Source organism: Taurulus bubalis (genome assembly GCF_910589615.1).
Source record: "Taurulus bubalis genome assembly, chromosome: 11".
In the NCBI taxonomy this organism is placed as follows: Eukaryota; Metazoa; Chordata; class Actinopteri; order Perciformes; family Cottidae; genus Taurulus; species Taurulus bubalis.
The window spans coordinates 16,087,896-16,113,627 of record NC_136599.1 but is presented as its reverse complement, the minus strand read 5'-3'; the positions used below and the strand labels follow the sequence as shown (position 1 = coordinate 16,113,627).

The 25,732-nt window shown below is 39.5% G+C and overlaps 4 protein-coding genes across 4 annotated transcripts; 2 read left to right on the top strand and 2 right to left on the bottom strand.

Annotated features, from left to right (window-relative positions):
- Positions 1-15: 15 nt before the first annotated feature.
- traf3ip3 (TRAF3 interacting protein 3) lies at positions 16-6,006 on the bottom strand. The gene is made up of 14 exons (XM_079226606.1): positions 5,883-6,006; positions 4,726-5,163; positions 4,474-4,618; positions 4,268-4,376; positions 4,151-4,178; positions 4,024-4,053; positions 3,236-3,331; positions 2,513-2,584; positions 2,158-2,298; positions 1,934-2,071; positions 1,722-1,857; positions 1,492-1,634; positions 1,030-1,146; positions 16-734 (listed from the first exon to the last, which is right to left on the bottom strand). The coding sequence occupies exons 2-14, from the start codon at positions 5,128-5,130 to the stop codon at positions 534-536; spliced, it is 1,761 nt and encodes a 586-aa protein (XP_079082732.1). The 5' UTR covers positions 5,131-5,163; positions 5,883-6,006; the 3' UTR covers positions 16-533.
- Positions 6,007-6,719: 713 nt separating this feature from the next.
- Positions 6,720-11,402, top strand: atp5pb (ATP synthase peripheral stalk-membrane subunit b). Its single transcript, XM_079225656.1, has 7 exons — positions 6,720-6,828; positions 7,726-7,762; positions 7,856-8,001; positions 8,714-8,877; positions 9,071-9,196; positions 10,328-10,507; positions 11,154-11,402. The coding sequence occupies exons 1-7, from the start codon at positions 6,801-6,803 to the stop codon at positions 11,229-11,231; spliced, it is 759 nt and encodes a 252-aa protein (XP_079081782.1). The 5' UTR covers positions 6,720-6,800; the 3' UTR covers positions 11,232-11,402.
- A 1,728-nt stretch (positions 11,403-13,130) lies between these two features.
- Positions 13,131-18,367, top strand: eps8l3b (EPS8 signaling adaptor L3b; the record flags this gene model as incomplete). Its single annotated transcript, XM_079225817.1, has 17 exons — positions 13,131-13,168; positions 13,345-13,457; positions 13,569-13,633; positions 13,723-13,885; positions 14,512-14,657; positions 14,835-14,920; positions 15,038-15,171; positions 15,356-15,474; positions 15,641-15,720; positions 15,941-16,004; positions 16,107-16,178; positions 16,265-16,410; positions 17,164-17,404; positions 17,728-17,844; positions 17,920-18,008; positions 18,116-18,248; positions 18,323-18,367. 17 exons carry the CDS (start codon positions 13,131-13,133, stop codon positions 18,365-18,367), a joined length of 1,851 nt encoding a protein of 616 aa, XP_079081943.1.
- Positions 18,368-19,223: 856 nt separating this feature from the next.
- Positions 19,224-22,302, bottom strand: LOC306744111 (glutathione S-transferase Mu 4-like). Its single transcript, XM_079226691.1, has 8 exons — positions 22,224-22,302; positions 21,380-21,455; positions 21,210-21,274; positions 21,040-21,121; positions 20,784-20,881; positions 20,082-20,177; positions 19,605-19,715; positions 19,224-19,381 (listed from the first exon to the last, which is right to left on the bottom strand). The coding sequence occupies exons 1-8, from the start codon at positions 22,257-22,259 to the stop codon at positions 19,286-19,288; spliced, it is 660 nt and encodes a 219-aa protein (XP_079082817.1). The 5' UTR covers positions 22,260-22,302; the 3' UTR covers positions 19,224-19,285.
- Between the last annotated feature and the right edge of the window lie 3,430 nt (positions 22,303-25,732).

The following is a 25,732-nucleotide window of genomic DNA, read 5'->3' as shown; positions in this document are numbered from 1 at the left end:
CTCAACAAACAGTAATAGTAGATATTAGTTTATTTCTGACAATGTAAAACTCTAATGGCTCTTTATTGCATCCTCACTCTCCCTTCTTTAGTTTAGAGCAACAGCTGACATTTTCCATTTGTATAATGTTTTTTTTAATGGCTTTTTATTAATTCAAGGTGCTGCTATTGACCAATCAAGCTGTTTACAGTACAAAGAATACTTCCAATGTTCTTACTCATGGCTATTGTGTTGATATTATTGACACACAACTTCTTAAAATCGTATTAACCTCAGCCAGCTTGTGACATTTGCTGAAACATGTTTTCATTGTTGTAATAATTAAAAAGACATTTATACTTTTTCACACTGGAAGTGTTTCTTTATATTCTGCAAACATCCTACTACTCATGTCAAATCAACATTTCCACAAATACTCTGAGCTCCAAGTCTCAAATTATTTGAAATATAAAATTAGAACTAAATCCCATGTTTTTTAAAACAAAGCAACACAACAACAACAATAATTCCAATGTTCCTGAGCAGTGACATCATCATATCGGTCTAAAACAGCCAGAGTGTTGAGGAGACGCCATGTCCATGAGATATTCTTCAATACGTGCTTCTATGTCTGAGTACAGGTCTTCAGCTTGCTCCCTGAAAGGAGGATGCCACAGCCACAACATGGCAACCCCCACCACACCAAGGAGAAGAAGGAAGGTCATAGACACTTTCCACCAGGAGCCACACTGTGTCTAAACAAAGTGGGAAGAAAATTATAATTATATATATACAGCATATATTAAATCGATGTATCTTATCTTATTGCTTAAACTGATTTGGCCAATGCAGCAAAAATGAAGCAAAATAAATTGTGACAATGTAAGGGCAAATGAGCATTTGAGTATAGCAAGGACATTTAGTTTCTCACACACACAAACACACACACACACACACACACACACACACACACACACACACACACACACACACACACACACACACACACATTCACACATTCACGCGTGCGCACACACACACAGGGCTCACCGGTCTCCTGCTGCGGTGGCTGAGTTGCCGGAGCTCGTCCCTGCACTGCGACAACCGGGCCTGGCTTGACTTACACTCCTGCTCCATGGCATGCAGCTCTGTCTGCAGCTCCTCGCACTGTGCGCACAGACATATGCAGATCAAATTTGGCTGCAAAATGTTACTTGAAATAGCAATATTTAATATAAAATGCATATTGATAGTATTTTTTTTTATAGATTTTGACTTTCATTTGAAATGTATTAGTAAAGTAGAGGGTATACTGAGTAATGTGGAAGCTGAGTTAATTTAGGATTTGTTTTGTCAATAAATATAAAATACATTATCATTATGCATTACTCTAAGCATTGCAGAAATTGTAAATGAGGGAGATATTATGTTTGACTCACAGTCATCAACTAATTCAAACTAAACGTTTAGCTTGTGAATGTGCGACATTGCACTGTGATAGCTCCACTTCACCTCTCTCTCCTTGAGTCGGAGTTTGTCCTGAGTGTGATGGAGCTGCTCCTCCTGAGAGTCTCTCCTCGGTGTCAGTCGTGGCTCCTCTTCCTCCGACGTCAGAAGCCCCTGCATCATGGAGGCCTGGCTCTCCTTGCTGCCATCTAGGAGATATAAAGCGGTTTAAATAAATTAACCATGTTGCCTTGCACTCTGTATAAAAACATGACTTTAAGGTCTTAAGGTCTTGCCACTGAGGTGCTGGATTTCTTCTCTTAAAATCTGATTGTCTTCTTCCAGCAGGCAAATGTTGTACTGTAGCTCCTGCTTCTCTTGTTGCAGTGACATCAACTCCTCTCTCGTCTCGGCCTCTCTGGCTCTGAACAGCTGCACAGGACACACGTTTTTCACAACCATACACATTGATACACATTGCAAATCCATATGGTCACAGATACCATACCTCCACTTGGCTGTGCAGCTGTTGCAGCTGTTCATTATTGAGGTGTTGGTTTTCCGTTAGCTGTGCAGAGCTCAACTTCAGCTCCTCGCAAAGGCTCTGCCACCTCAGTGCTTCTGCCTTTGCTGTAATTAGTGCTTTCTAATGGCAAAAATTACGAAGTTATTGACAGTGTCTTTCAACATAGTCAAATAAAAATTTTTGGGGTTTAAAGCTAGATATTTGACCTGCATTGTCTCAGACTTGATGACCGCCTCAGTTTTCTCCTGTGTGACCTTCTGCAATGCGACCAGGGCCTTCTCCTCATACACCAGTTTCTGCTTCTCCATCTGTATCACCAGTTTCTTCACTCCATCCTTGGGAAACTTCTATAAGGACACCACTGTTGAGTTAAACCTACAAATGCTTTCCAAAACCAGAGTAGACACTGGATTAACACTGCATGACTGAGGGAAAATGATAAGCAGGTCGGCTGTTTTAGGAAGGACCAAAGGTTTGGGTTTTTACATTGAAATGACGTTTTAAAAAAAGTTTTAAAAAACACTCAGTGTTTGCGTCTTTACCACCGGCTGCTGTTCTTACCTGCAGGCAGACTTGCAGCTGCGCCTCCAGAGCTTTGATCTTGTTTCTCAGCAAGTCTTCACTGCAGCGAGCCTGTGGGTTAGAAAGGAAATGACTGACTGTCACGCTGTAGCCTGCAGATGGAAAATGAATGGTTCATCAACCAGAATCTGTGACAGTATGTTCTTTCACTGTCTACACTCACTGGTGCACAAAGGCAAATTGCAGCATCAGTGAGCCTCAAGAAAGACCAGAATGTCTGATCTTTGTGATCCCTTTTTTTTATTCGAAAACATATATAACATATAAGTTGCCTAAGGATGACATACCTGAGTGAGAAAGAAAAAGCATAAATTATTTAAACTAAACCAACTTCTAGATCCACAGCAGTTCAAATCCAAATTAAAACAACAATTAAACAAAAAAGGGAAACACTAAGAATTAATGAGGATTCATAGCACCCATAGCTGCTGACTGTCACGCCCTTCCTGTATAAGAATGGCAGTGTGCTCTCCTCCTATGCAGCAGGTTAGAGCAGAAGCAGGAAGCTCCAAACCACAGACTACATAGGCCTTCCTGAGGTAGCAGCCACCATACATGACTTTGACAAAGACATTTTCAGTGTAATATCAATCAGAGAGCCAAAAAAATAACATGACCTTATAAAACGAGAGATATGTGTTTGGTGTTTGGAAACTGTAACTGTGACCCACTAGGGGTGTTAATACTGATGCAGAGTCTTACCGTCCATATTGTGTTCGAAGAGTTCATGAGGCTTAACGTGCTCTCCTGGAGGGCGACAAGCTTTTTCTTCACGGCCTCCTCTCTCCACAGGGCTTCCTGGTAGAAAACAGACAGCAGAGGAGAGAGAGAGAGCTACAACATTGTGCAAATACTGAGTGTAACTTAAGTCAGTCAGAATCTTCTGTTCAGGTTTTAGACTGATAAAATATGCTCGCCTAAAAAACATCAATAAAACGGATCTATTTTTGTCTCAAACATTAAAGGCAGGAAGATTTACTTTGCACAGGAATGTGCTTACAGTAACTTCAGAACAAACAAACAAAGTAAAAACATCCTTTAGTCGGTTATACAACTATCTAACTAGCATCTGCTAATATTAGCCACTATAAGCTACAGGCCATACAGTGGCTTCAGATAATATAAGAAAGCATCTGTTTAACTTCTGTTTATTAACAACCACGGTAGCAACCAGGGACAAGTATGGGGTGATTTTGAGTGGGAAAATGTAGTGTAACAGAAGGATAAGAAGAGAAGAATCCCAAACTTATTTCAGTAATGTCATTTCAAAGCCAACTCTAGCTAACCTTTGCTAGCATTAGCCACCATAAGCTTCAGATCATACCAGATCAAGTGAGGCTATATCAGTAAAATTATGAACTTTATTGCTTATGAATTTAACTTGTAATTCAGTACAGAAAGAATGTGTTATTTAATGTCAAAAGTGACAAAGTCCTGATTTAAAGAACAAACAACAGCATAGAATTGATTTGGAAAATAATGATGTTTACCTGCAAGTAGTCAGTTAACCTCTGAAGATCCTATGTGAGATAAGAGACAGCAAAAACAGTTACATTTGATTCAATTTTAGTTTTCTAATATGCAATTCATAGATTGATAAATCTGTTTGAAACGTACTGACTCCTTGACAGTGATGAGACCAGACCTGCACAGAAGACAACATCTCATTATAGAAATACAAAGCATTATCACAGCTGCCTTTTACAACAAATTTGAGATTCAAATTCAACCCACTCTGTCTGCGCACTAGTCTCTCGCTGTATATTCTTTTTTTCAGTTTGGACGGAGAATCTTTGGTGAATTTTTTCTGCTTGGATGAATGTTCTGATGCTTGTCTTTTGAGCTTTGAGAGAAAGTAAAAACAGCATTATTAGTGGGCCAATAAAAGATTATTTGACAGTCTCTGATACACATGTTAAACAACTGGGCAAGATGCTTACCATTAATAGTATTCTCTCTTTTATCTGTGCTTTTCGCCCTGTGCTGGTTATATTCCTTCATTGCTGGTGTGGAGGTAGATGCTTGCTTCTTTGCATGGCCCTTCTCTGGCCTCATCTGTGTTACCTGTTCTGTCCATAATGAAGCCTGAGGAAATGAGGAGAGAGAAGATGATGCAGGTATTATTCCTGTGGATGTGGAAAGATTAAACATGGATCTGATGAAATAACACTAATAACAAATAAGGATATTACCCAGTTGCTGGTGCTTGGGCCTTCAGTTACGCTACTGTTTGGTGTTAAAATCATCCTTGCATGCCTCCCACTAGCGGTTGGAGTATTTTGGACATCTGACTTGATTGAACTGTATTGTTTCATTGAAAAGGTCTTTGGTGAAGGTTTTCTCCTAGAATAATAGTTTGTAGTATTCAAGCCACACGGCTCCGGGCTCACTGATCTCCTCCTCAGAAATTCAAGTTGCCTTTTTTCCTTCAATTCATTCTTGATCAGCCTCGTGTTAAACTCTCTTGTTGGGCTCCGACATGAAGTTACGTTGTTGCGTCCTCGCAGGTGTTCGCGTTTCTCTGCTCTGATGTCCACTATTTGTTCAAAGTGTTTCACTGGGGAGAGTTGTATACCACTGACAGTCAGGGCGTCCATGGCAGCCCCTCTGGCTGTTTAAGTGTCTCGAGCCTACAACGAAAATGTATCATGAAATGAATTAGAATAGTCTTAAATTCTGAAAATTACAGCATGTAAACATTTGAGATGAAATCATACAATCTACTGCTGGGTATCAAATGTAATAGGTAGCTGAAACATTTTACTGAATGATGTGTTTCAGGTGGAAAATGATGGTTCAGACAGTACACATGTAGATAAACTGTATATAACAATTCAGTTTTTAAAAATTCATTTACATGGAAAACAGTGTTTGAAATATGCCCTTACACTTCTGTGTTATGAGTTTGTATATTTCCAACACCTTTCTTGATATTTTAACCTCGAGAGACAAAAGTTAGTGTTTGGGCTCCAAAGGTATGTATGTATAGGAGTAGTATGCACAAAAAAAAAGCTAAATGCTAAACATCAACAGTATATTTTACATTTAGGATTCTCTGTTTACAGCAATGCGTTTTCTACTTGAACCATGCGGGTCCGTTGTAGAAGCAGTAGTAGTAGCTCGTATAGGAGGACTTTTAGTTGTAGTAACAGTAAATGTAATGTAGATGTTGCAGTGGTTGCATTGTTATCGTTGTTTTTTCAGCAAGCTCCTTTAACACTGAGTATCAGAGTTATCAAAGATGGACTAGGCTTTGGAAAGTGCTGATTGAGGTTGTGGAGGGAACATTTACAAGATAATGCAAAGACAATATGTTGCTTAATAAGCAGAAAATCCTGACAGATCTTACCTAGAATGCCATCTCATTCAGTGAGGTAAAGTATTCTTGAGGTGATTGAGAAGTCATCCATTTTCTCACTCTTCTGAAATAATGCCGGGAGGTTTTTTCTGTGTTTCACATGTAGCTGTTTCTGTTGAGCATAATTTTACAGGAAGTGCAGTGAACCACAGCGTCATATGTTCCTCTATCTCACCAGCCACTCGCATCAAACTGATGCCATACACGGGTGGGCCCCAAGATTACACACAGACTCAGACAATTCCCCCTACATGCAGCCATGGGATAAAACACACCACATGGTAGAGAGAGAAAGAGAGAGAGAGAGAAAGAGAGAGAGAGAGAGAGAGAGAGAGAGAGAGCTGTGTGTGTGTGTGTGTGTGTGTGTGTGTGTGTGTGTGTGTGTGTGTGTGTGTGTGTGTGTGTGTGTGTGTGTGTGTGTGTGTGTGTGGTTGCCTCATGGAAATGTACATTCTTTTGAATACCAGCAGTCAGATTTTTCATTATAATGAGTTGAGAAGCTGTACATGTCATTAACTTCAACATTTTCTAGTGGTGTGTATGCCTGTGTAAGATTATTTGTTATTTGCATTAAGCTGACTGACTTACTATTGTACTTTTCAGAAGTTTAGATTAAAATCAAGAGTATTTTTTAAGATGAATTAACACCAGACACCGGATCTTAGCATCACGTATAACCTAAAATTCTCCCCATTAATATCTTTATAAACCACAGCTCCTTTGCGTACAGCGCCACCTTGTGGTCACGCCCTTTAACAACTCTAAAAATAGGAGCTTTCCTCTGCTCTCGCGATGCTTCATGAGGATATCTCGTGGTTCCGCCATCCTTACGGCTCTGAGCAGAAGGGCACGTAGAGACCAAACAAGTGTGCCCGGCGTAGCAAGAACTCGGCACTTCATCCTTCAAACATGCTGTCCAGGCTCGTTATTGTGTCAGGTATGTAATGCTGTTGCTTTTGTTGATTAATAAACATCACTTCTCCGCGACACAAACAGACTGTCAAGCAGCAGGAACAACCGTTTGGATTGAATGTAAAGCTGAAGGGTAAAGTGAAGGCCGCACGTTGACTGAGAGGCATGCTAATGCTAGCTTAAGCTAGTTACGGTAACTGCACGTAAGATATACGAGTTGAAACTGAAGTTAGTCTATTGCATGTTGTTGTATGGGCAGTTATTGTTAATGCGGTTGACTGTGTTACGTTTCCTATGTGTCCATCAGACATCTCTACTAGTTATATGACAATAGCTAACGTTAGCTGGAGCTACTTGAGCTAGCGTTGTTCTGCACGCCTGTAAATGTCACCTCTCTGACAGCTAAGGTTGGTCGGGTTTGTGTTCTTTAAAGTTTATGGTAGGAGGATTAACTACACTGGCTACACAATGCAAATCCACCAGAAGTATGCTTTTTTGTTTAATGCTCTCCCAAATTGTTAATTTATAGCCTAGTTGCTGCCAGACATTCACATAGTTTGATGCTATGCTATCATCAGGGATTGAAATGGTCCTGTAACAGGTTTCTGTTGACTTTTTTGTCCTTGGACAGTGAAGATATATATATATATATATATATATATATATATATATACATACATACATACATACATACATACATACATACATACACACACACACTTCGTTCCCAGTGTATTAGTTGCTCTTTACTAATGCAACAGTCCTGTTAGCAATCTAACCTTCATGACTGCTTTAATGGGCAGCTTTTCATTCCACATCTTTTAGAGTGGTGTTAATCATGAAAATAAACCGATTTAAACATGACTGAAAACAACCATTATTGGCATCCCTGAATTAATGTCATTGTCTCCTCTGTTTGCAGCTGGTGGGCTGAAAAGCATCGGCCCCCTTGGAGCTGGGTATGTGTCTTTTAGAAGTAGTATTTTATGATTAATATCCAACAGAAATATATCAGACATCCATTATATAAGCTAACATGTTGTTTCCCACAGTCTGGTCCAGGCGTCTCGCTCTCTGCACACATCGTCCCAGAGTCTGGCCCCAGTGCCCGCTCTGCCAGAGAAGGGAGGAAAAGTCCGCCATGGCATCTTCCCCGAAGAGATTTTCCAGCTCCTGTACCCCAAAACTGGAGTCACAGGTCAGAAGGCAAACTCAATTTTCAGTTATTTCAACTTAAATGTTGAAAATGTGAGTCCCGCTATACCTTTCACTTGCGTAAAATAATGAACAGCAGTTTCATCAAACCTAAAAGTTGTGTCTATTCATTACCATAAACACATGAGCAGAATATACTTCAGTCTTCTGCCCTTAGTTTCATAATGCAGTTATTGTATGTGCAAGATATGAATAAATAGTCCTTAATTAAAAAAAAAAAATGCAGTCGCAATCCTGATTTTAAAGGATTAAGAGTTCAAGCAGATCTCACGTTTTCTGATAGATATGTGGTATTTACAAGCTGAATATCGCTTGTCCATTTCGGGTTTTGAATCTAGGAGCACACAAGGCTCATGGGTGAATGTAATGTGTTGTAAAGAGCAGTGTATCTGATGGCAACATATTGCATGTGCAGTTCTACTGTTTATATAAACACTTGTATGTGATTACATGTATAATGTTAATATAAAATTAATATAACTTTGGTGCAACATTACCCTGCCAACATATGTTGACTTGTGACTGTGAGACAACTCGTGGGTGGCTTAGGATCATGTCCCACCAGTGTTATTATTTTGTGTTTTTCTTTGTCTTCCTGAATTTTGTAAATTGTCATAAAAAACAAACCGCTACATGAATATTATTTCATTGACAATGAAAGAAATTGTAATCTTTTTCTTCTTTTTTCTCACTAGGACCTTACATGCTGGGCACTGGTCTCCTCCTCTACATACTTTCCAAGGAGATCTACGTCATCAACCATGAGACCTTTGCTGCTGCTTCCATCGGCGGCGTCATCATCTATGGTATCAAGAAATTTGGCCCAAGTGTTGCAGCTTTTGCTGACAAATTGAACGAGGTAGGGTGGTAACCAAATGGCTTTGCATTTTTTCCCCTTTTATTTTTGGTTTAATAATTAGATATCAGAGTAGTGTGTTTTCTTTTACAGAGATTATTCAGAGATTACTAGTCGAAGATCATTGGTCTTCTTTTTTTGTGCACAGCCATTGTAAGCACGACTTTGATCCTGCTGTGTGTTTGTTTGTTTGCAGGACAAAGTGGCTAAGGCTCAGGAGGTGAAGGACGTGGCCATGTCCAGCCTGACCCAGGCTGTTGAGGAGGAGAAGAAGGAACAGTGGAGAGTCGAGGGAAGATCAATGCTCTTCGACGCCAAGAGGGTAAGCAGCATTGGCGTCGCCATTTTTATTTCCAATATATTCTTTGCTGTTCATAATGTACTGCTTCACATTGACAAAATAATGAATATTGACTGCTGGAAGCTGCCAATCGTCATTATGTGATCTTGGATATTTATCGCCCTCTGCTGGCAGCAAGTCGACATTGCAACCAAAACAAATGCAGTTTAACATTTTATTATGGCTACATTTATTGGCATCCTTGTAAATGTTTTTCTTCATTACTCCAATAATGGTAATTTTAAAGAGACAATTCACCCCAAAATACAATTTTTCTTTCCCTCATACCTGTTATTTATCAATGTAGCTTGTTTTAGTGCAAATTGCCTAGTTTTGGAGATATTGGCCATAGAGAAGTCTGTCTTCTCTTTTAATATAATAAGATTATATGGCAATCGACATGTGGCTCTCATCAAAGAGCCAAAACATGTATTAAAACAAACGGTAATGTTTCTTTCCAGACATCATGACCTGGTTACTCAAGATAATCCACAGAACTTGTTGTGGGATGATGACAACATGAGCCATTAAACATTTACTTATGTTGTACTTTACTATAATGAATGGGGCAAAAACAGTCTTTATCGATTTTCCTTTTTTTATTGATTTAAAAACGGCAATAATCTCATCAAATATATATTGCAATGATAGCCAATAAAAACAAATTTGCTCATACATAAACAAATTAATAGACTAGCCTGTGCCAACATATTAAATAGATTACCTGACTTTGAGACTTTGTATCGATCTCCTGAGAACAGCAGCCTCTATCTGAGGCTAACTCTTATTTTAATTTTATTTTAACCTTTATTTAACCAGTCCCATTGAGATTAAAAATCTCTTTTTTGAGGGAGACCTGGACAATTAATAATGAATGTTGATGAATAATGTGATTTACTATTTCTTGTTTCAGTCTAGTTGGAGTATTTGGGGGTATTGCATAGCCTATGTTATCACTATAAAAATTGCTGAGGCATTCAAATACTGATTTGGACGTTGGTTACCACCGCAACAGTTGAAGCTTTGAAGCAGACATTTTAACTGCATAAGTATCGAGCAGGTATTTCCACAGTGTAGTTACAAGGATTGCATGGGCTCCTCTTTTCCTCTCAGAACAATGTGGCCATGCTGTTGGAGACCAACTACAGGGAGAGGCTACACATGGTGACCAACGAGGTGAAGAGGCGCTTGGACTACCAGGTCGCGCTTCAGTTTCTCCACACCCGGATGGAGCAGGAGCACATGGTCAACTGGGTGGAGAAGAGTGTCATCGGCAGCATCACTCCTCAGCAGGTCAGTCTTTTTGTGTCAAACTTTTTCCAGCTGGGTGATGATTCTCAGTTTGGGTGTTGATGTGTGTGAAAAGAGGGCATTACTGTTACTCCTAACACGTCGTTTTCATGATCCAACATTTCATCGCCTCGGGTAGATATCAAACCGTAATAGTGTTTTGGAAACACTTTTAGGGATAACTGAGTTTGTACCGCATATATATATATATATATATATATATATATAATCAGTATGTACTGCATACTGCCGACTAAATTAACAGTTAACTCTGCAGGTTGTTCACACCGAAGTAAACTCAAGCATTACGTCTTCTCTGCATGACTGGGTTGATGATGGTTTACCGATTTGAGCTACAGTTTTAATTTAAATCTCAAATTAGGGCTGCCAGATATGAAAAAAAGAAAATCTTTCATATTCAACAGTAAAATCTAATTAGAGTACAGCCCTATCACAAATCAAGATTACCTTTTCCACTTAATGCAATATTTTCAAGTATTACATCAAAGGTAATTCAAAGGATTAAATATTAATGTTTAATGGGTTTTCTAAAGTCCATTTTTTTTGCATGTGTGCGTTCTTAGTGTCTTGTACATACATCAACAACGTGACACTTGAGGCATTCATTCCTGTGTGTTTTGTTTTTCAGGAGAAAGAGAGCATCGCCAAGTGCATCACAGACCTGAAGGCTCTGGCCAAGGCCACTCAGGCCAAAGCTATGGCCTAAACTGTCAAGTCTTCAAAGAAGACTTCTCTAATCCCCAACTCATGGTCCCAAGACGAGACGTGGACTTTTCTTTACGGAATAAACTATTTGTCTCTGTCAATATGTTATGGGTGTGTACAGTATTTACACGTCAGCTGATGGTAAAATAAATGGTTCTCTTATTCAACCTACTTCAACTGGCTCGTTTTTTTCTCTTAAAGTCATGTTCTTTCTTTCAACATTTCTTTCAACCTTTGCTTATGTATTCTGTCAGTGACGTTATGTGTGATTATTGAAAATAATTACCATCACAATTTTTATTGCCATAAAAGATTACACTTCAGCTCGATAATTGCAGAAGGGCATTTTCTTGAGCACTTAAGACCTTTGATCGCTTTGAGGGAGATACTGTGAAGCATTTTCTAAACCTTTGGACTCATAATGAGCCACAGATACGCCGCCTCTCTCAGTACCTCAAATACTTAAACCTCAATTGACAAACCCAGCCAAGCCTGTGGATCCGTCACTGCCAGCAGATCGTTGCACTTTGATCCTGGTGACTTCAAGCAGGAAGTTAAGACTATTCTCTCCATAGTTTATGTGAGGAACGGATGCTTGTTGCTTGGTAGAAAATCTATTTGAAAGAAGGAAAAGATGACACCAGAGCAGCACCAACACTGACAGGTAGCCAATATGTTGTGTAAAGCTGATTAGCGATTGTAGTGAAGGTAAATAAACTTGACCGACGGTGGCATAACCTCTTGCTTAGACGTGAAATGTGTTTGCTCTTGTAGAAAGTGTGCGGTGTTGACAGGAAACTCATCTGGCAGCCTACATTCAATTCAGGGTCTGTGATAGTACAGACTTAAACAGTAATGTGTGTTATTGGGATGAGTTTAATCTTATTGTTGAATTAGAGCAGATGTTCCCAGAATTTGTGTCTTTGCCTCAAAATTACCTTTTTTGATCTACCATTTATCTTCAAGTCTTCAAGACACAGATTAATAATTACTCAATCTTCGCTCATTTTAACTATTAATTTCTAACCGTTAGTTAACTGGAAATGTCCTTCTTTGTGCCTCACTGCTTCGGTTTACATTAAAGTTTATTTTCAAAGCTATGTAACTGTTGCTGAAGAGCAGACACTAGCAATCACAAGATAATGGTAAATAGAAATATGTATATGTGTATATATATATGTATATGTATATGTATGCATATATATATATACGTATATATATATATATATATATATATATATATATATATATATATGTGTATATATATATATATATACGTATATATATATATATGTATATGTGTATATATATGTATATATACATATATATACATACATACTGTGTAAAGCGTATGTATGTATATGTATATACAGTATGTATGTATATGTATATATACATACATACATACTGTATATATATATATACATATACATATATATATATGTATATATACATATATATATGTATATATACATATATATGTATATACATATATATGTATATATACATATATATGTATATATACATATATATATATGTATATATACATATATATATATATATGTGTATATATATGTGTATGTGTATGTGCAATCTAAATATACTGACTATAGAGTGACAGTGCTAAACTGAGAAAAGGTGTATTTTATTGCTTGTGAATTAAACTTTTAATTTGTTGTTCTTGCTTTATGCTGTCAAATTCTGTAAATATCTTCACTGGGTAAAGGAATCCTTAGTGTGTTATGTGAGTGGGTCTATGCAACCATCTCTCCTGCTTCACATGAAACAGTTGTAATGTTGTCAGAACATCATCTTCTCAATCTTCCAGGTTCGAGTGGCTCCAAGGAATTCTTGGAAATTGGAAGTTTTAACATTCAAAAAATAAAGACGTAGTTTAAAAATGTTTGGAAACAGTGCACCTTTCTCATATTCCCCGAGGTTAGTAAATTTAATTTAATTTTCAGGTTCCCCAATTACTAGAATTCATTTTGTTAAGCTTTTGAGCACTAATTTGATTCTTTACAGCACTATAAACATGTGCTCACACCCTTTCATGATAAAACACCATTGTGTTGTGGTTACCATGCTGCTTTATCTTCAAATCACTCCCTCAGGGGTTTCTCACCGGAGGACATCCCTCAGAGGCGAGCTTTCCAACAAGATGACCTCAAGGTTGCTCCACTGCAGAGAAACGACATGTCCAGACCCAGTGGAAAGTCAATATACAGTATGCTCGACATAAACAACCCTCTCATCTAGTTATATTTAATTTTTTTGTGAAAACCAAATGTATCAAACATCTTATTTTTTTTTATTTAAACCATTTTCTCCCCATCAGTGCAGAGGAAGGAGTACTCTGAGGCACTGACCAGACACCCGGACAACTTTCACGTCAGAGTGGAGGTAAATGAGTGTGAAATGTGCACCAGCATGGAGACATCATACAACCCACAGCTGTCTTCATCCAGGACTTCTCCTCATTGACCCCACAGCACCTGTTCACCTGTGAGCTGGACGGCCGGGAGGTGAAGACAGTGGACGACTGCTTGGCCAAGCTCAAGAGGCTGGATGCCAAAGGTCGCCTGTGGCCTCAGGAGATGATCATGGAGGTGCAGAGGGGATATCTACTGCTCAGTGACATCGAGACCAAGGTTGGTAGCCTCACGTTTCAGAACGTTTTAACAAGTACGCTGCGTGGTCAAATGTACGTGGACGTTACAACATTCATTCTGAATTCCAAGTGTTCTGCTGTTTATATTGAAAATGTGATACTTAGTAGGTTCAGCGTGTAGAAGGAGGAAAGTGTATGACACATCTTAAAGACGGAAGTAATGTTGAAGGTCTCTCATGAGTTTATAAATGCTGTTGCTGACAAAAGGTGGTGATCAAAGTTTGCATTTTTATTTAAAAAAAAACAACCATTCCTTTGTCATTGAGTAAGAACTAAATCTACAAGCATTTTTTTTGGGGGGGGGGGGGGGGGGGGGGGGGGGGAATGGACAACATTCCAATATATTAATAACAAATACAACATATCATACTTTGTTGCAGATAGAAGCATAAAGTTCATATTTCCATCGTTGTCAAAAACAAGACTGAAAAAGACGTTTCGTGTCTGACATTGAGATTTATTAGAATATAAAAACAAAGAACTAGAAGACAGAATCGTGACAATTCTTTTGAGAATCATAACTCTGTGAGCGAATACTTTCAATATTGATTTACTGACTGTATTTCTGTCGTCATAATGTTTGTCCTGTTTAATCTGATTCTAAAGTCAGAGCTGGAGTCGCTGCCTTTGAGATGCATCTTGCAAACCAAAGCTGTGCTGGATAGCTGCGCCTACAACTCTCTGCTGACGGTAACTTTGCAAGAACGCAACAAGCGCATCCCCCAGGTCTTCATCTTCCAGTGTGAGGAGACTGGGGTGAGTCACATTTTACCCTAAACTTGACCTTCTGAAAGCATCCAGGAAAGAAAGGATGTGTTAGTCATGTTGTCGTGTGCAATCTCTGAAATCAAGGCCATTATCTGAAACCAGTATCACTATTTCATAATAATGTTTTTTGGTGTCATGAAATTTAAAGCATATGTGTTACATCAGGCGGTGCTCGTCAAGAGTGATCTGGATAAAGTAGTCCAAAAAGGAGGTGATGTTGTGGAGCCACGCAGAGACCAGTCTGACATCAGGTACAATATCACATGACAGGAATTCAGTCTAAAGGGAGATGAAATTACATAAATGAGAAGGATGTTATTGTAACGGTAAAGCTGTCTTTAACAGCTGTCTGTCGTTGACGTTCTCAGGACTGATCTTGAAAATATCATCGGACAACATGTTCCAGGAAGTGTCCGGCAAGCGGGGCCTCGTCCCGTGCAGCAAGAGAGGACCCCACCACCGCCGGACCACCCGGCCCCTCAGTGGAGGAGCAGAGAACCAGGTACGACTATGCACTGAAAGCATATTTATAAAAATGTGCTTTCTTCATGGAAGACAAACTCTTTAATTTAAGGTTTACGGATGTGTTCTGTGCAAATAAGATGGGCTCAGCAATAAAGTATCCAATATGTTTTATACTGTGTATTAATGTTCGTCTTTGAACAATTCATTTTGTTGCCTTGTAGAAAATATGCCGCCTCCACGTTTTGACGCCCCAAAAGAAGCAATGATGCACCATCCTGATCTTCAGGATTTACATATTAACCACGAGGTCGCTGTGCAAACGGACACAGAGAGGAACACAGTCAGTACTGCCAGTTGCTGTTTACATTAGTCATGAATTATAAATGATCATAGATGTCTAATCATTTCTCTCATCTCAAGGAAAACATGTTCACACATGACACATTGTTAGAAAGCTCCTACACGCCGCTGAATGATTTGTGTCATTCATGTGCTCCTTTTCAAAGGACATTTTAAACCACGTGATCGGTGATTTGGAGATCTTCATGGGCAAAGTGTCTGCTGCAGCAAATGCATCTGCTTTACCGCAAGAGGACAACAACAACAAGAAGAAGAAGAACGCATTTAAGATGAAGAAAAAAACAAAGAACAATGGTAATATACTTCTTTTCCCTGTTTCTCTTTCCAACACATCTTCTGGAAGTAATTACTGGAGAAGTGACCTCCTATCGGTCCTGACATGAAAATAGCACAGATGTTTGTGTCTGATACAGTTCCTTTCCTTCTCTTGAAGCACCCACTTTCAGTCTGCCACTCTGGGAGGAATATGTCTCCTATCTTCAGAAAGTCAAGTATGGATTCAATCTGCTGGTAAATGTCTCCAAAGATTATAAACTGAACAGAGGTTTTGGAAATATTGTGTGTGAACAATGTGTTGGCTGGAGTGTGATTAAAAAGCTCTTTGTATTGCAGGGCCAGCTGGGGACACTAAGCAGCCCTACTGCTCCTGACTTTGTCCACATCTTCTTCAGTAGTTTAGGCGCGGTAAGCTCTTCTTAACGTAGTTTTCACTGGATGAGTTTACTTTCAAGGCACAGCAGTTGATACTTACTTCCTTCATTCTTCCACAGATACTTCCTCAGTATCCTGCAGACCTTCCTCCTACTGTGCTCTCACCGCTGCTGACGGAGGCGGCCCTGCAGCTGCTGAGTCAAGTCGTAGACCCGGAGGAAGACCTCCTGTGGAGGTCTCTGGGAGACAGCTGGAACTTCCCCAGGTAGAGAGGCCTTTATAGCCCTCACACACTTACACAAGTCTTTTTTTTATCAAGCTTGTTCCCTTCACATATATAGCCCTCTCATTGTAAGTGTCACCTGCCCTGACACGCCCCAACCTGGGCGTAGTGTGTGTGTGTATTTGCAGTTATGTAAATATAGGTCAGAGTTAATGCTTCAGTCACGTGCTATAGAAAAACGTGATAGACAGGAGTGGATTATGTTTGGTCAAAGAAACAACAGGAAGGGAAAATATGTGTTTAATTTACTAATGCTATGATGATCAGTGTTAAACCATTAAAACAAAGACGTTTTCAGGTTGTGCTGGTGCTTAACTTCCCTCCAGCATGACACTTAGTCTCTTTAGCTCAGTAGTTCTTCAGGAACACCACTCCAATAGACTGTTTGACCACATAAACCATATTAACATTTATAGCTGCATTTTAGTGAGGATAAGTGAAGCCATCTGCTTTTCCTTTTTCTAGTCTTTGTGCCAAGCTAAGCTTCTGCTGACACCAGCTTCATGTTTACCGTGCAGACATGAGTGGTATCAATCTCATCTAACTCTTGGCAAGAACGCAAATAAGCATGTTTCCCAAAATGTCAAAATTACTGTAATTCTATCTTTTAAACTCTTCAGGAAGGGTGCACCAACACACAAGTGGTTCCAAAAGCCAAGTTAAGAGGTCACTTCAGCTTTAAATCCGTCCTTCCTTTTATGCAACTTGACTGACTCTGCTCTTATCACCTCGTAGATCTAGATGGCCGGACGATGACGTCCCACTTTACATCCCACAGTTCTATGATGGCTGGCAGCCGCCTGCCCCCACGCGCGTGCCTTCCCCACTCCCTTATCAGAGCAGTCCAATAAGCAGGAGCGGCAGCCAGCACTTCCCACCCAGCGTCCGTGAGCCACCCCTGTACATGCGGGTCATTTACGACTTCATGGCCAGGAACAATCAAGAGTTGAGCATTATGAAAGGTGATGTTGTTGAGGTAAGATGAGCAATATGGTACAATAACCTTCTTCACTAAGTACAAGTATAATATAAGTACAAATGCTTGTCTTGTCTTGTCCAACACAATGCAAAGATTGCTTGTAGTTGAAAATGTATCTGCCACCATCAGGAAAATTGTCCAGACTTGAACTTAAAAAGTCCAAAGTTACTGGCACTGGAGTTGGGTTTGTTTTTTGGATACAGCCTTGTTGACAGCCAAATTTTGATCAAGCTGTTTCTATATTTCCAGCAGTCACACTCATTACTGCCAGTATCAACATGTGGGTGCTTGAGATGTGTGGTTCTTTGGACTTTTTACAGGTGGTTCAGAAATCCAAACAATGGTGGCTTGTTCGGAACGCCCGCGACGAGGAAGGCCACGTTCCTCAGAATGTTCTGGAGCCGATGAAGCGTGAGGGGCCCATGGCAGATCTACCGGTGAGCGAAGTGACACGTAGCGCAGCTGAGAAACCAATATTTTTCCCATGTGACCTTAATCGCTCTCCCCAACAGCGGGACAATCGCGGCCCTGTGACTCTGGACATGACTTCCTCACCCACAGAGGTCAAAGCTTGGCTGGAGTACAAAGGTTTCTCCAAAATGTGAGTGAAATCATGCACAGACTGGCTGAGAGCTTTAACACGTTTGTACCGTAAATAAGACTCGTAAGGCAGATGAAGTCAGATATTCTGTGTCTTTTCGTCTGCAGCACAGCGACCAGCCTCGGGGTGCTGAATGGTAAACTTTTTCTGGGGATGACCAAGGATGAGATTAGGACAGTGTGTCCCGAGGAAGGAGGCAAGGTCTTCTTCCAGCTACAGGCCATTAAAGCAGCCATTGCAGTAAGTAGTGTGTTTCGTGATACGCACATTGTAACATCCAGCACATCAGTAATGTTTGATCCTGTTTCCTACAGCTCGCCAGTGAACCCTCAGGCCTGTACAACGGCCGCTATTATTGACCCGCAGCTCTTCAGTTAGTTTTCTCCTGACTTTTCATCCTCAGAATAACAACTGGAATTATTGTGTCTAATTTATCATTTAGTCTTACATTTTTCACATTTGTTTTTAAGGGAAAGAGCTTTTACAGATTTAAACTTATAATTTATCACCAGCAGCAATTCTTGTGAGTTACTCAAATTAATTATTACTGCAATGTACTTAATGTACTGTGTTATTTTAAGCAAATGTAGCAGTTTTCCTCACTGAGTAAACCAAAATATGTATGTAGACATTTGCTCAATTCAACACCATTTATATTCTTTAACAGCTGCATTTAACAAAGTTGCATACTGTAAAAACAGTCTTGAGTGAGACTCCTTCCACAATGTTGTCACACACATCTAACAGAACCGGTCAATGGCAAACTAAAGCACTTTCACATTGCATGCGAGAGGCTGCTTTCTCTAGCGCTTTTCCTCATTACTGGACCAATTCTAAAAAGGTGTTGCCCAATAAGTCAGTAGACCAAAAGACGTGGGAAAATAGTTCCAGGTTGAAAATTACCCTTAAATTATATTTTCTTTAAATTGATGCTTTGATGTTATGTACTGTACAGAAGGTGAGGTTGAATTTGAATCCCAAATTGAAAGTCACTAAATTTGCTTTAATCCGTCAAAAGAATAATAAAAATGTGACTAGTAAATGAAGTGTTTTAACTCAAATGAAAGTTTCTACTTCTCTAAATATCAAGACAAACGTGGGTTTATTTTGACACTTTTCTGATTAAACAAAAAAATGGTTCTTACAACAGGCATGTACATGTTTGGGAAAGTGTAAAATGTGATTAAAAAGGACTGCAGCTAATAAAAAAGACATACTACAAACAATCTTTATTCTTTATTTATTAATGAGTCAGTTGCACTTGTGAAAATGGTCTTCTACTCCTTCTTGTTTCCCCACTTGGCCATCCTGTTGTTGATAGGAGTCTTCATGAATCGGTTTGACTTCATGTAGACAGCAATCTTCTCAAGAGCCTACGATGACATGATAAAATACCAAGGCATTTAAAAAAAGGCTTTGCAAGGCCACCGCAGGGACAACTTCACATAGACAAAGTTTACCTACAGACATCAGAGACCATCATAGCAACACAAAGACAAAAAGGTGCTAGAGTGCATATTTCCTGACTGTTAGATACAAACAGCACATCCAACACTTACCACTGAAAGTTGCAAACAAACATTTGAGTGTTCTCACCTCAAAACGGTCTAAAAGATCTTTGAGGTTCTTGAAGTCATCCAGGCACATTGGATGAAACGTCCTTTGGTGATCCAACAGCTCATACATGATGAAGTCAACATAAGTGATCTGTTATGGAGATAAATTAAAATTCACAAACATGTTAAAAAGCAAAATAAAAAAAAGGCACAAAACCAGAGACTTTATAGCTGTACAAATATCAAGTTTTATCTGAGAAAACAGTCAAATGACTCGAGTGCATCTCTATCTAATGATAAAGTTAATAACATACAGCAGCTCAAGACTAAATTATATTTAATAAAACAACTCAGAATGTAAATGCTAATGTTAGTTCAAAAGACCATAATATGTCAAATGCATGTAATTAATGTGATTGAATATCATTTTTGGTCTGTAATTTTAGTAATGCAGCTTTAAAATGGTCTGTACCACAACCTAACATATGAAGCACACGTTTATGGCTGACTGACATACCTTTTCACCAGCAAACCACTTCCTGTCCCCCAAGTAATTGGAGAACTGCTTCAGTAGGCCTGGCAGCGCCTGAAGGTACCCCGGCTTCAGATTGTCCTGGTTTCAGAGAGGAGATGTTGGCATTAGTGAAGACTTTGGAGGCGTAAAGTGACACCATGGGAGGCCATGTCCACACTACTACGTTTCCATTTCTAATAGCATATCTTTTGCTACGTTTACACTGAGTGTTCACACTACGTCGGAGTTTTAGAGCACCGAAAACGGATATGTTTAAAAACTCTGGAGTGGACGCGTGTAAGCAGAGAAGTTGGGAGACAATGACACGGACACCTGAGTCCGCTATTTGATGGTGCCTAGTCAGTCACAACGTTTTTTTTATTGTTTTTTTTTTTTAGAAGAAAACTGCTCCCCGCCACTGCTGTTCTTTTTCCTGCAGTATTTTCTACAACTAAACCAATTGCAGTGTGTTGGAAATTTGCTTCCTGTTTACACTGTTACGAAACTGCTCAGTGTATGCGAATGGTCATGTGATATGGGTTTTCAAAAGGTTGCTATGGGCAGCATAGCAACCTTTTGAAAACGCATATCACATGACCATTCCCATACACAGAGCATTTCAAAGACAATGCTGAAACGCTCCGTTATGAAACAAAAACGTATTATTGTGGATGTAGCCTCAGTGTTAAACTCTTTAGTACTCACAAAGTCAAAGTAGCACATCCTTGCAAAGCCAATTCTGAAGTCCATCGCCTGGTTCTCCAAGAAGTCCACACGGCATTTCTCATCCTCTGTCTCTCCACCTGTGATTAGATCAGATTCAGTGGGGAGCAAAGACTGAGAAACACCTGAAAAGTGTATACTTGTGTGGTTCCTTTTAAAAAAGAAGACCACGAGAAATATTGGAATGGATATGAAACAAAATGTATATTAATATGTGGAAAAAAAAAACAATACTTACACAAATTGTGTTTACGAGCAATGTATCTCATGATGGCATTGCTCTGCACAATCTTCCTGTCTCCATCCTCCAAGTAAGGCAGCTATGGTGAGACATTAATACCATTATTAGTTTGTGTTTTATATTTGCCTTTATACTTCAATTAATACTCAAAAGTTAAACTCACTTACATTGGGAAAGTCCATTCCAAGTTTATTTTTTTCATCTAACCAGGAGCTTTTGTCATAGTTGGGAGCTGTGAGTGAAATACATGTGGGTTAAATGATTAAGTAGATATGATGTATCGACACTTAACTATTTTGGTTAAAATCATTAACTGTAAGCTGAATTGGTAAGTTACCTTCGCCACAGACGTACAACTTGTCCTCATACTTGGAGCCAGTGTACTCCAGCAGCAGACGGGCAGGCTGGGCGAGCTGCACGAAAATCAGAGATGAGAGAGGGGTTGGTCAATTTCTTATCTTATACGTCAACACAATTGGACTCTGAGATTAACACATGAATGTGAGCAGATGACATGAATTTACATTGACCAATATCAGTTGTGGCAAACAATTTTAATTGATTAATCTATTAGCCAATTAAATTATTTAAGTTAGTTATTCAAAATAAATATAGGTGACAATAAGTATGTTAATTGTTGTTGTGCTAATGAGTGGTTTATCAGTTAAACTTACAAAACATTTGCTGAAGACTCTCAAATGTCAAGTTTTGCTTTGTTGTGCGATACAATTCAATCATTCAAGTTAAAAAGAACAACCATTTTATTGGACACAGACATTTTACAACTTTGGCCGTTAGTGTTATGACTCGGGGCAGAAGACTAGCTATCTCTAACGCTACATTGTTGCACCACTTGCGAGTAGTTCACCTAATAGCCGACGTTACTCTCACGTGTCTGGTCACTTTTATACAATAAATGTACCATCAGATGTTACTAATTTACGTAACATTTAACCTGAGCGAGGCTCTGTCGATACTTCCTATACTCACAAAGCACAATATAGTTATGGAGTACAATTACAATGTTTGTAGCAAGTGAGGAATAGTTTGAAAGGCGGTGACGCGGTGGGTGTGTGTGTTTTAAATCGGTGTTTGTTGGCTCTTCAGCGGTAGTCGTTAAAATCCGCAGCACCGCACACAACAGGGACTACTTTATGAACTAAGAAGACGGCTGCACTCACCCCACGAATATCCCAGTAAGCCAGTTTCATTGTCATCTTGAATAACTCCTAGAGACCAAATGTGGCTGATAGCGACTCGCGCAGCTTTAATTTGCTGGGCGGAGAGGTGGGCTGGCTTCTTTCTGCAGGTGGGCGGAGCTGAGCCGGGCGGGGTAAAGCGGGCGGTTATGAAAGTCTTTTTGTGAATGCACCCTCCCTTAATTGTGTTAACGTCAAAGCAGTTACTGGCCGGTTCTTTTGTATGCACAGTCTCATTTTCAGGGTGTGTGAATATGAAGACGCTTGACAGCTGCTCTTACAGGTATATCCATCTCACGTGACAATGCAACCGATGACATTTACGTGCCACCATATTGGCTAGTGCATACGGTTTGCAGCATTGGCGCTGCACATCGTCATCATCACTTCGCCAAAAACGGACAGGGGGTCACAGCCAAGCAGTGGTGTACAGTTACTGTCTACTCCTTAATTTATAACCCGCTGCACAAAGACAGGATGTTGGAAATAGAGGCAGGTTTTCAGAGCTTTTTTGACGATCTCAGGATATTCTGCCGTTTTAATCCAGAACACCGACAGAGTTGAAACAGACTTTTAAGTTTCATTTTTAGGGTAACGTCGCGTAGCCTCTTGACATATGTCAAGATGTTCCGTCTGCGGTTAAGCACAGACGGATGTATCCGGTCATTTTTCAAAATAAAACATCTTTCTGGCCTTGATTTTATTTATTTTTGTATTCATTCTTTCGGAATGAGTACTTATAAACGCACTGTTACAACTCCTTCATAGTGTCATATTGCTTTTTGGAGAATGATGATGATAAATTCACAGTAGATGCAAAAGTATACATATGTACAATATATTATGATGAACATAATATATATATGGATGGATCACAGCCAACCCAATTATGTTGGCTGTGATCTTGTTCCTCCTTGTCCTTGGTCATGGTGGCCACAGCACTTAGAAGAATAAACTTCATAATTAAAAAAATTCTGACCCTTTGCTTTTTTATTAACAGCGTGTACTTGTACTTTCAATACCTAAGTACATTTAATATTAGAAAATTACTTTTGATACTCAAGTACATTAAATATCAGATACTTTAAGACTTTTACTCAAGTAGTATTTTAATTTTATTGTGACTTTCACTGGAGTAATTTTCCATTAAGGTATCTTTACTTTTATTCAAGTATGACTTTTGGGTACTTTAGACACCACTGCAGCCGAGCCATGACAGTATGTCTTGTTTTTTCTGATAAAACCCAGTTTTTATCATTTTCTTTAGCCTGTATATGGAGTTCAGACACATATTCAATCTTAAAATTGCCTAAAGTTATGTTGTTTAGCCTCTTTTTGGAAGAATGATTTACTCCCATTATTTAGACAAGTCACAATGTTAACATATACTATGCATAGATCACTATTGTGGTTTTGGTTCTTACAGTTAATCTTTCCACAGAATTGCATCAAGTGTTATATCAATATGTGGGCTGCACGTGGTGCAGTGGCGAGCACTGTCACATCACAGCAAGAGGGGCTGGGGTTCGATCCCCGATGGTCCTTCTGTGTGGAGTTTGCATGTTCTCCCCGTGGCAGCGTGGGCTTCCTCCCACAGTCCAAAAACATGCAGCTGAGGTTAATTGGACTCTAAATTGCCCGGCGGTGTGAATGTGAGCGTGAATGGTTGTCTGTCTCTACATGTGCCCTGCAAGGCAAGGCAAGGCAAGTTTATTTGTATAGCACATTTCAACAAGGCGATTCAAAGTGCTTCACATAAAAGCATTAAATGCATCAAAACATAATGCAGATTTAAAAACAGTTAAGAAAACATTAAAACAGTCAAAAAGCAAAATAAAAGTAGAAAAAGCAACATAAAAAATAAAAGTTGAATAAAAGTTGCAGTGCAGTTTAAGAAATAAAATGCAGTAGTGAGATGCAGTAATTGAATCTGGTTAATCAAAGGCAGCAGCAAACAGAAAAGTCTTCAATGTGGACTTAAAGGAGCTGAGGGTCTCAGCAGACCTGCAGCTTTCAGGGACCCTGTTCCAGATGTGTGGAGCAGAAAAGCTGAACGTTGCTTCTCCATGTTTAGTTCTGACTCTTGGAACAGAAAGTAGACTCGTCCCAGACGACCTGAGGGGCCGGGGTGGTTCATAAGGTAGCAGTAGATCGCAAACATACTTAGGCCCTAAATCATTCAGTGCTTTATAAACCAGCAGCAGGATTTTAAAGTCAATTCTTTGTTTGACAGGGAGCCAGTGCAAAGACCTCAGAACTGGAGTGATGTGATCCACTTTCCTGGTCTTAGTGAGGACTCGAGCTGCAGCGTTCTGAATCAGCTGCAGCTTCCTGATTGACTTTTTACAGAGGCCTGTGAACACACAGTTACAGTAGTCAAGTCTACTGAAGATAAATGCATGGACAAGTTTCTCCAAATCCTGTTGAGACATAAGTCCTCTAACCCTTGATATATTCTTCAGGTGGTAGTAGGCTGATTTTGTAATTGTCTTGATATGGCTGTTCAGGTTAAGGTCTGAATCCATAACTACACCTAGATTTCTGGCTTGGTTTGAGGTTTTTAACATTAGTGATTGAAGCTGAGCGCTGACTTTCAATCGTTCGTCCTTGGGACCAAAAACAATTACTTCTGTTTTATCTTGATTTAATTGAAGAAAATTCTGGCACATCCAGTTATTGATTTCTTCAATGCATTTAGCCAGCCCTTGTATGGGACTATAGTTCCCTGGTGATATAGTTATGTAGAGTTGTGTGTCATCTGCATAATTATGATAACACACTTTGTTGTTTTTCATAATCTGAGCCAGTGGAAGCATGTAGATGTTGAACAGAAGAGGCCCCAGTATTGAACCTTGGGGAACACCACATGTCATCCTAGTCAGCTCTGATGTGTAATTAGCTACCGACACAAAGTATTGTCGGTCCTTCAAGTAGGATTCAAACCAGTTAAGTGCTGCGCCAGAGAGTCCTACCCAGACTTTCAGTCTGTCTAGTAGTATGTTATGATCAACCGTGTCGAATGCAGCACTGAGATCCAATAATACTAAGACTGAGATTCTGCCACTGTCTGTGTTTAAGTGGATGTCGTTGAAAACCTTAACAAGAGCAGTTTCAGTACTGTGGTGCTGACGAAAGCCGGACTGGAAGACATCGAAACAGTTATTTTCAGCTGAGAAGTTGTTCAGCTGTTGAAAAACCGCTTTTTCCATTATTTTACTTAAGAATGGGAGGCTTGATATTGGTCTATAGTTTTTCAATATTTCGGGGTCTAAACTAGCCTTCTTTAGGAGTGGTTTAATAACTGCAGTTTTTAGGGCTTGTGGGAAGACACCTGAGAGAAGGGATGTGTTTACAATTTGTAAAAGATCAGCGGTCATGCAGTGTGAAATATTTTTGAAAAAGTGTGTTGGTAGAATATCCAAGCAGCAGGAGGATGTGTTCAGATGTTGTATAATGTCTTCTAGGCTTCTTTGGTTAATTGAGTGAAATTG

Coding starts and splice junctions, on each gene's coding strand:
- traf3ip3 (XM_079226606.1), bottom strand. CDS start 5,130: ATGGACGCCCTGACTGTCAGTGGTATACAACTCTCCCCAGTGAAACAC. Junction 4,054..4,150: donor TCATCACTGTCAAGGAGTCA/GTACGTTTCAAA, acceptor TATCTCACATAG/GATCTTCAGAGGTTAACTGA. Junction 1,147..1,491: donor TCCGACTCAAGGAGAGAGAG/GTGAAGTGGAGC, acceptor CTGTGCGCACAG/TGCGAGGAGCTGCAGACAGA.
- atp5pb (XM_079225656.1), top strand. CDS start 6,801: ATGCTGTCCAGGCTCGTTATTGTGTCAG. Junction 7,763..7,855: donor ATCGGCCCCCTTGGAGCTGG/GTATGTGTCTTT, acceptor TGTTTCCCACAG/TCTGGTCCAGGCGTCTCGCT. Junction 8,002..8,713: donor CCCCAAAACTGGAGTCACAG/GTCAGAAGGCAA, acceptor TTTTCTCACTAG/GACCTTACATGCTGGGCACT.
- LOC306744111 (XM_079226691.1), bottom strand. CDS start 22,259: ATGACAATGAAACTGGCTTACTGGGATATTCGTGGG. Junction 21,122..21,209: donor TTGGAATGGACTTTCCCAAT/GTAAGTGAGTTT, acceptor GTCTCACCATAG/CTGCCTTACTTGGAGGATGG. Junction 20,178..20,783: donor GGATGTGCTACTTTGACTTT/GTGAGTACTAAA, acceptor CTCTGAAACCAG/GACAATCTGAAGCCGGGGTA.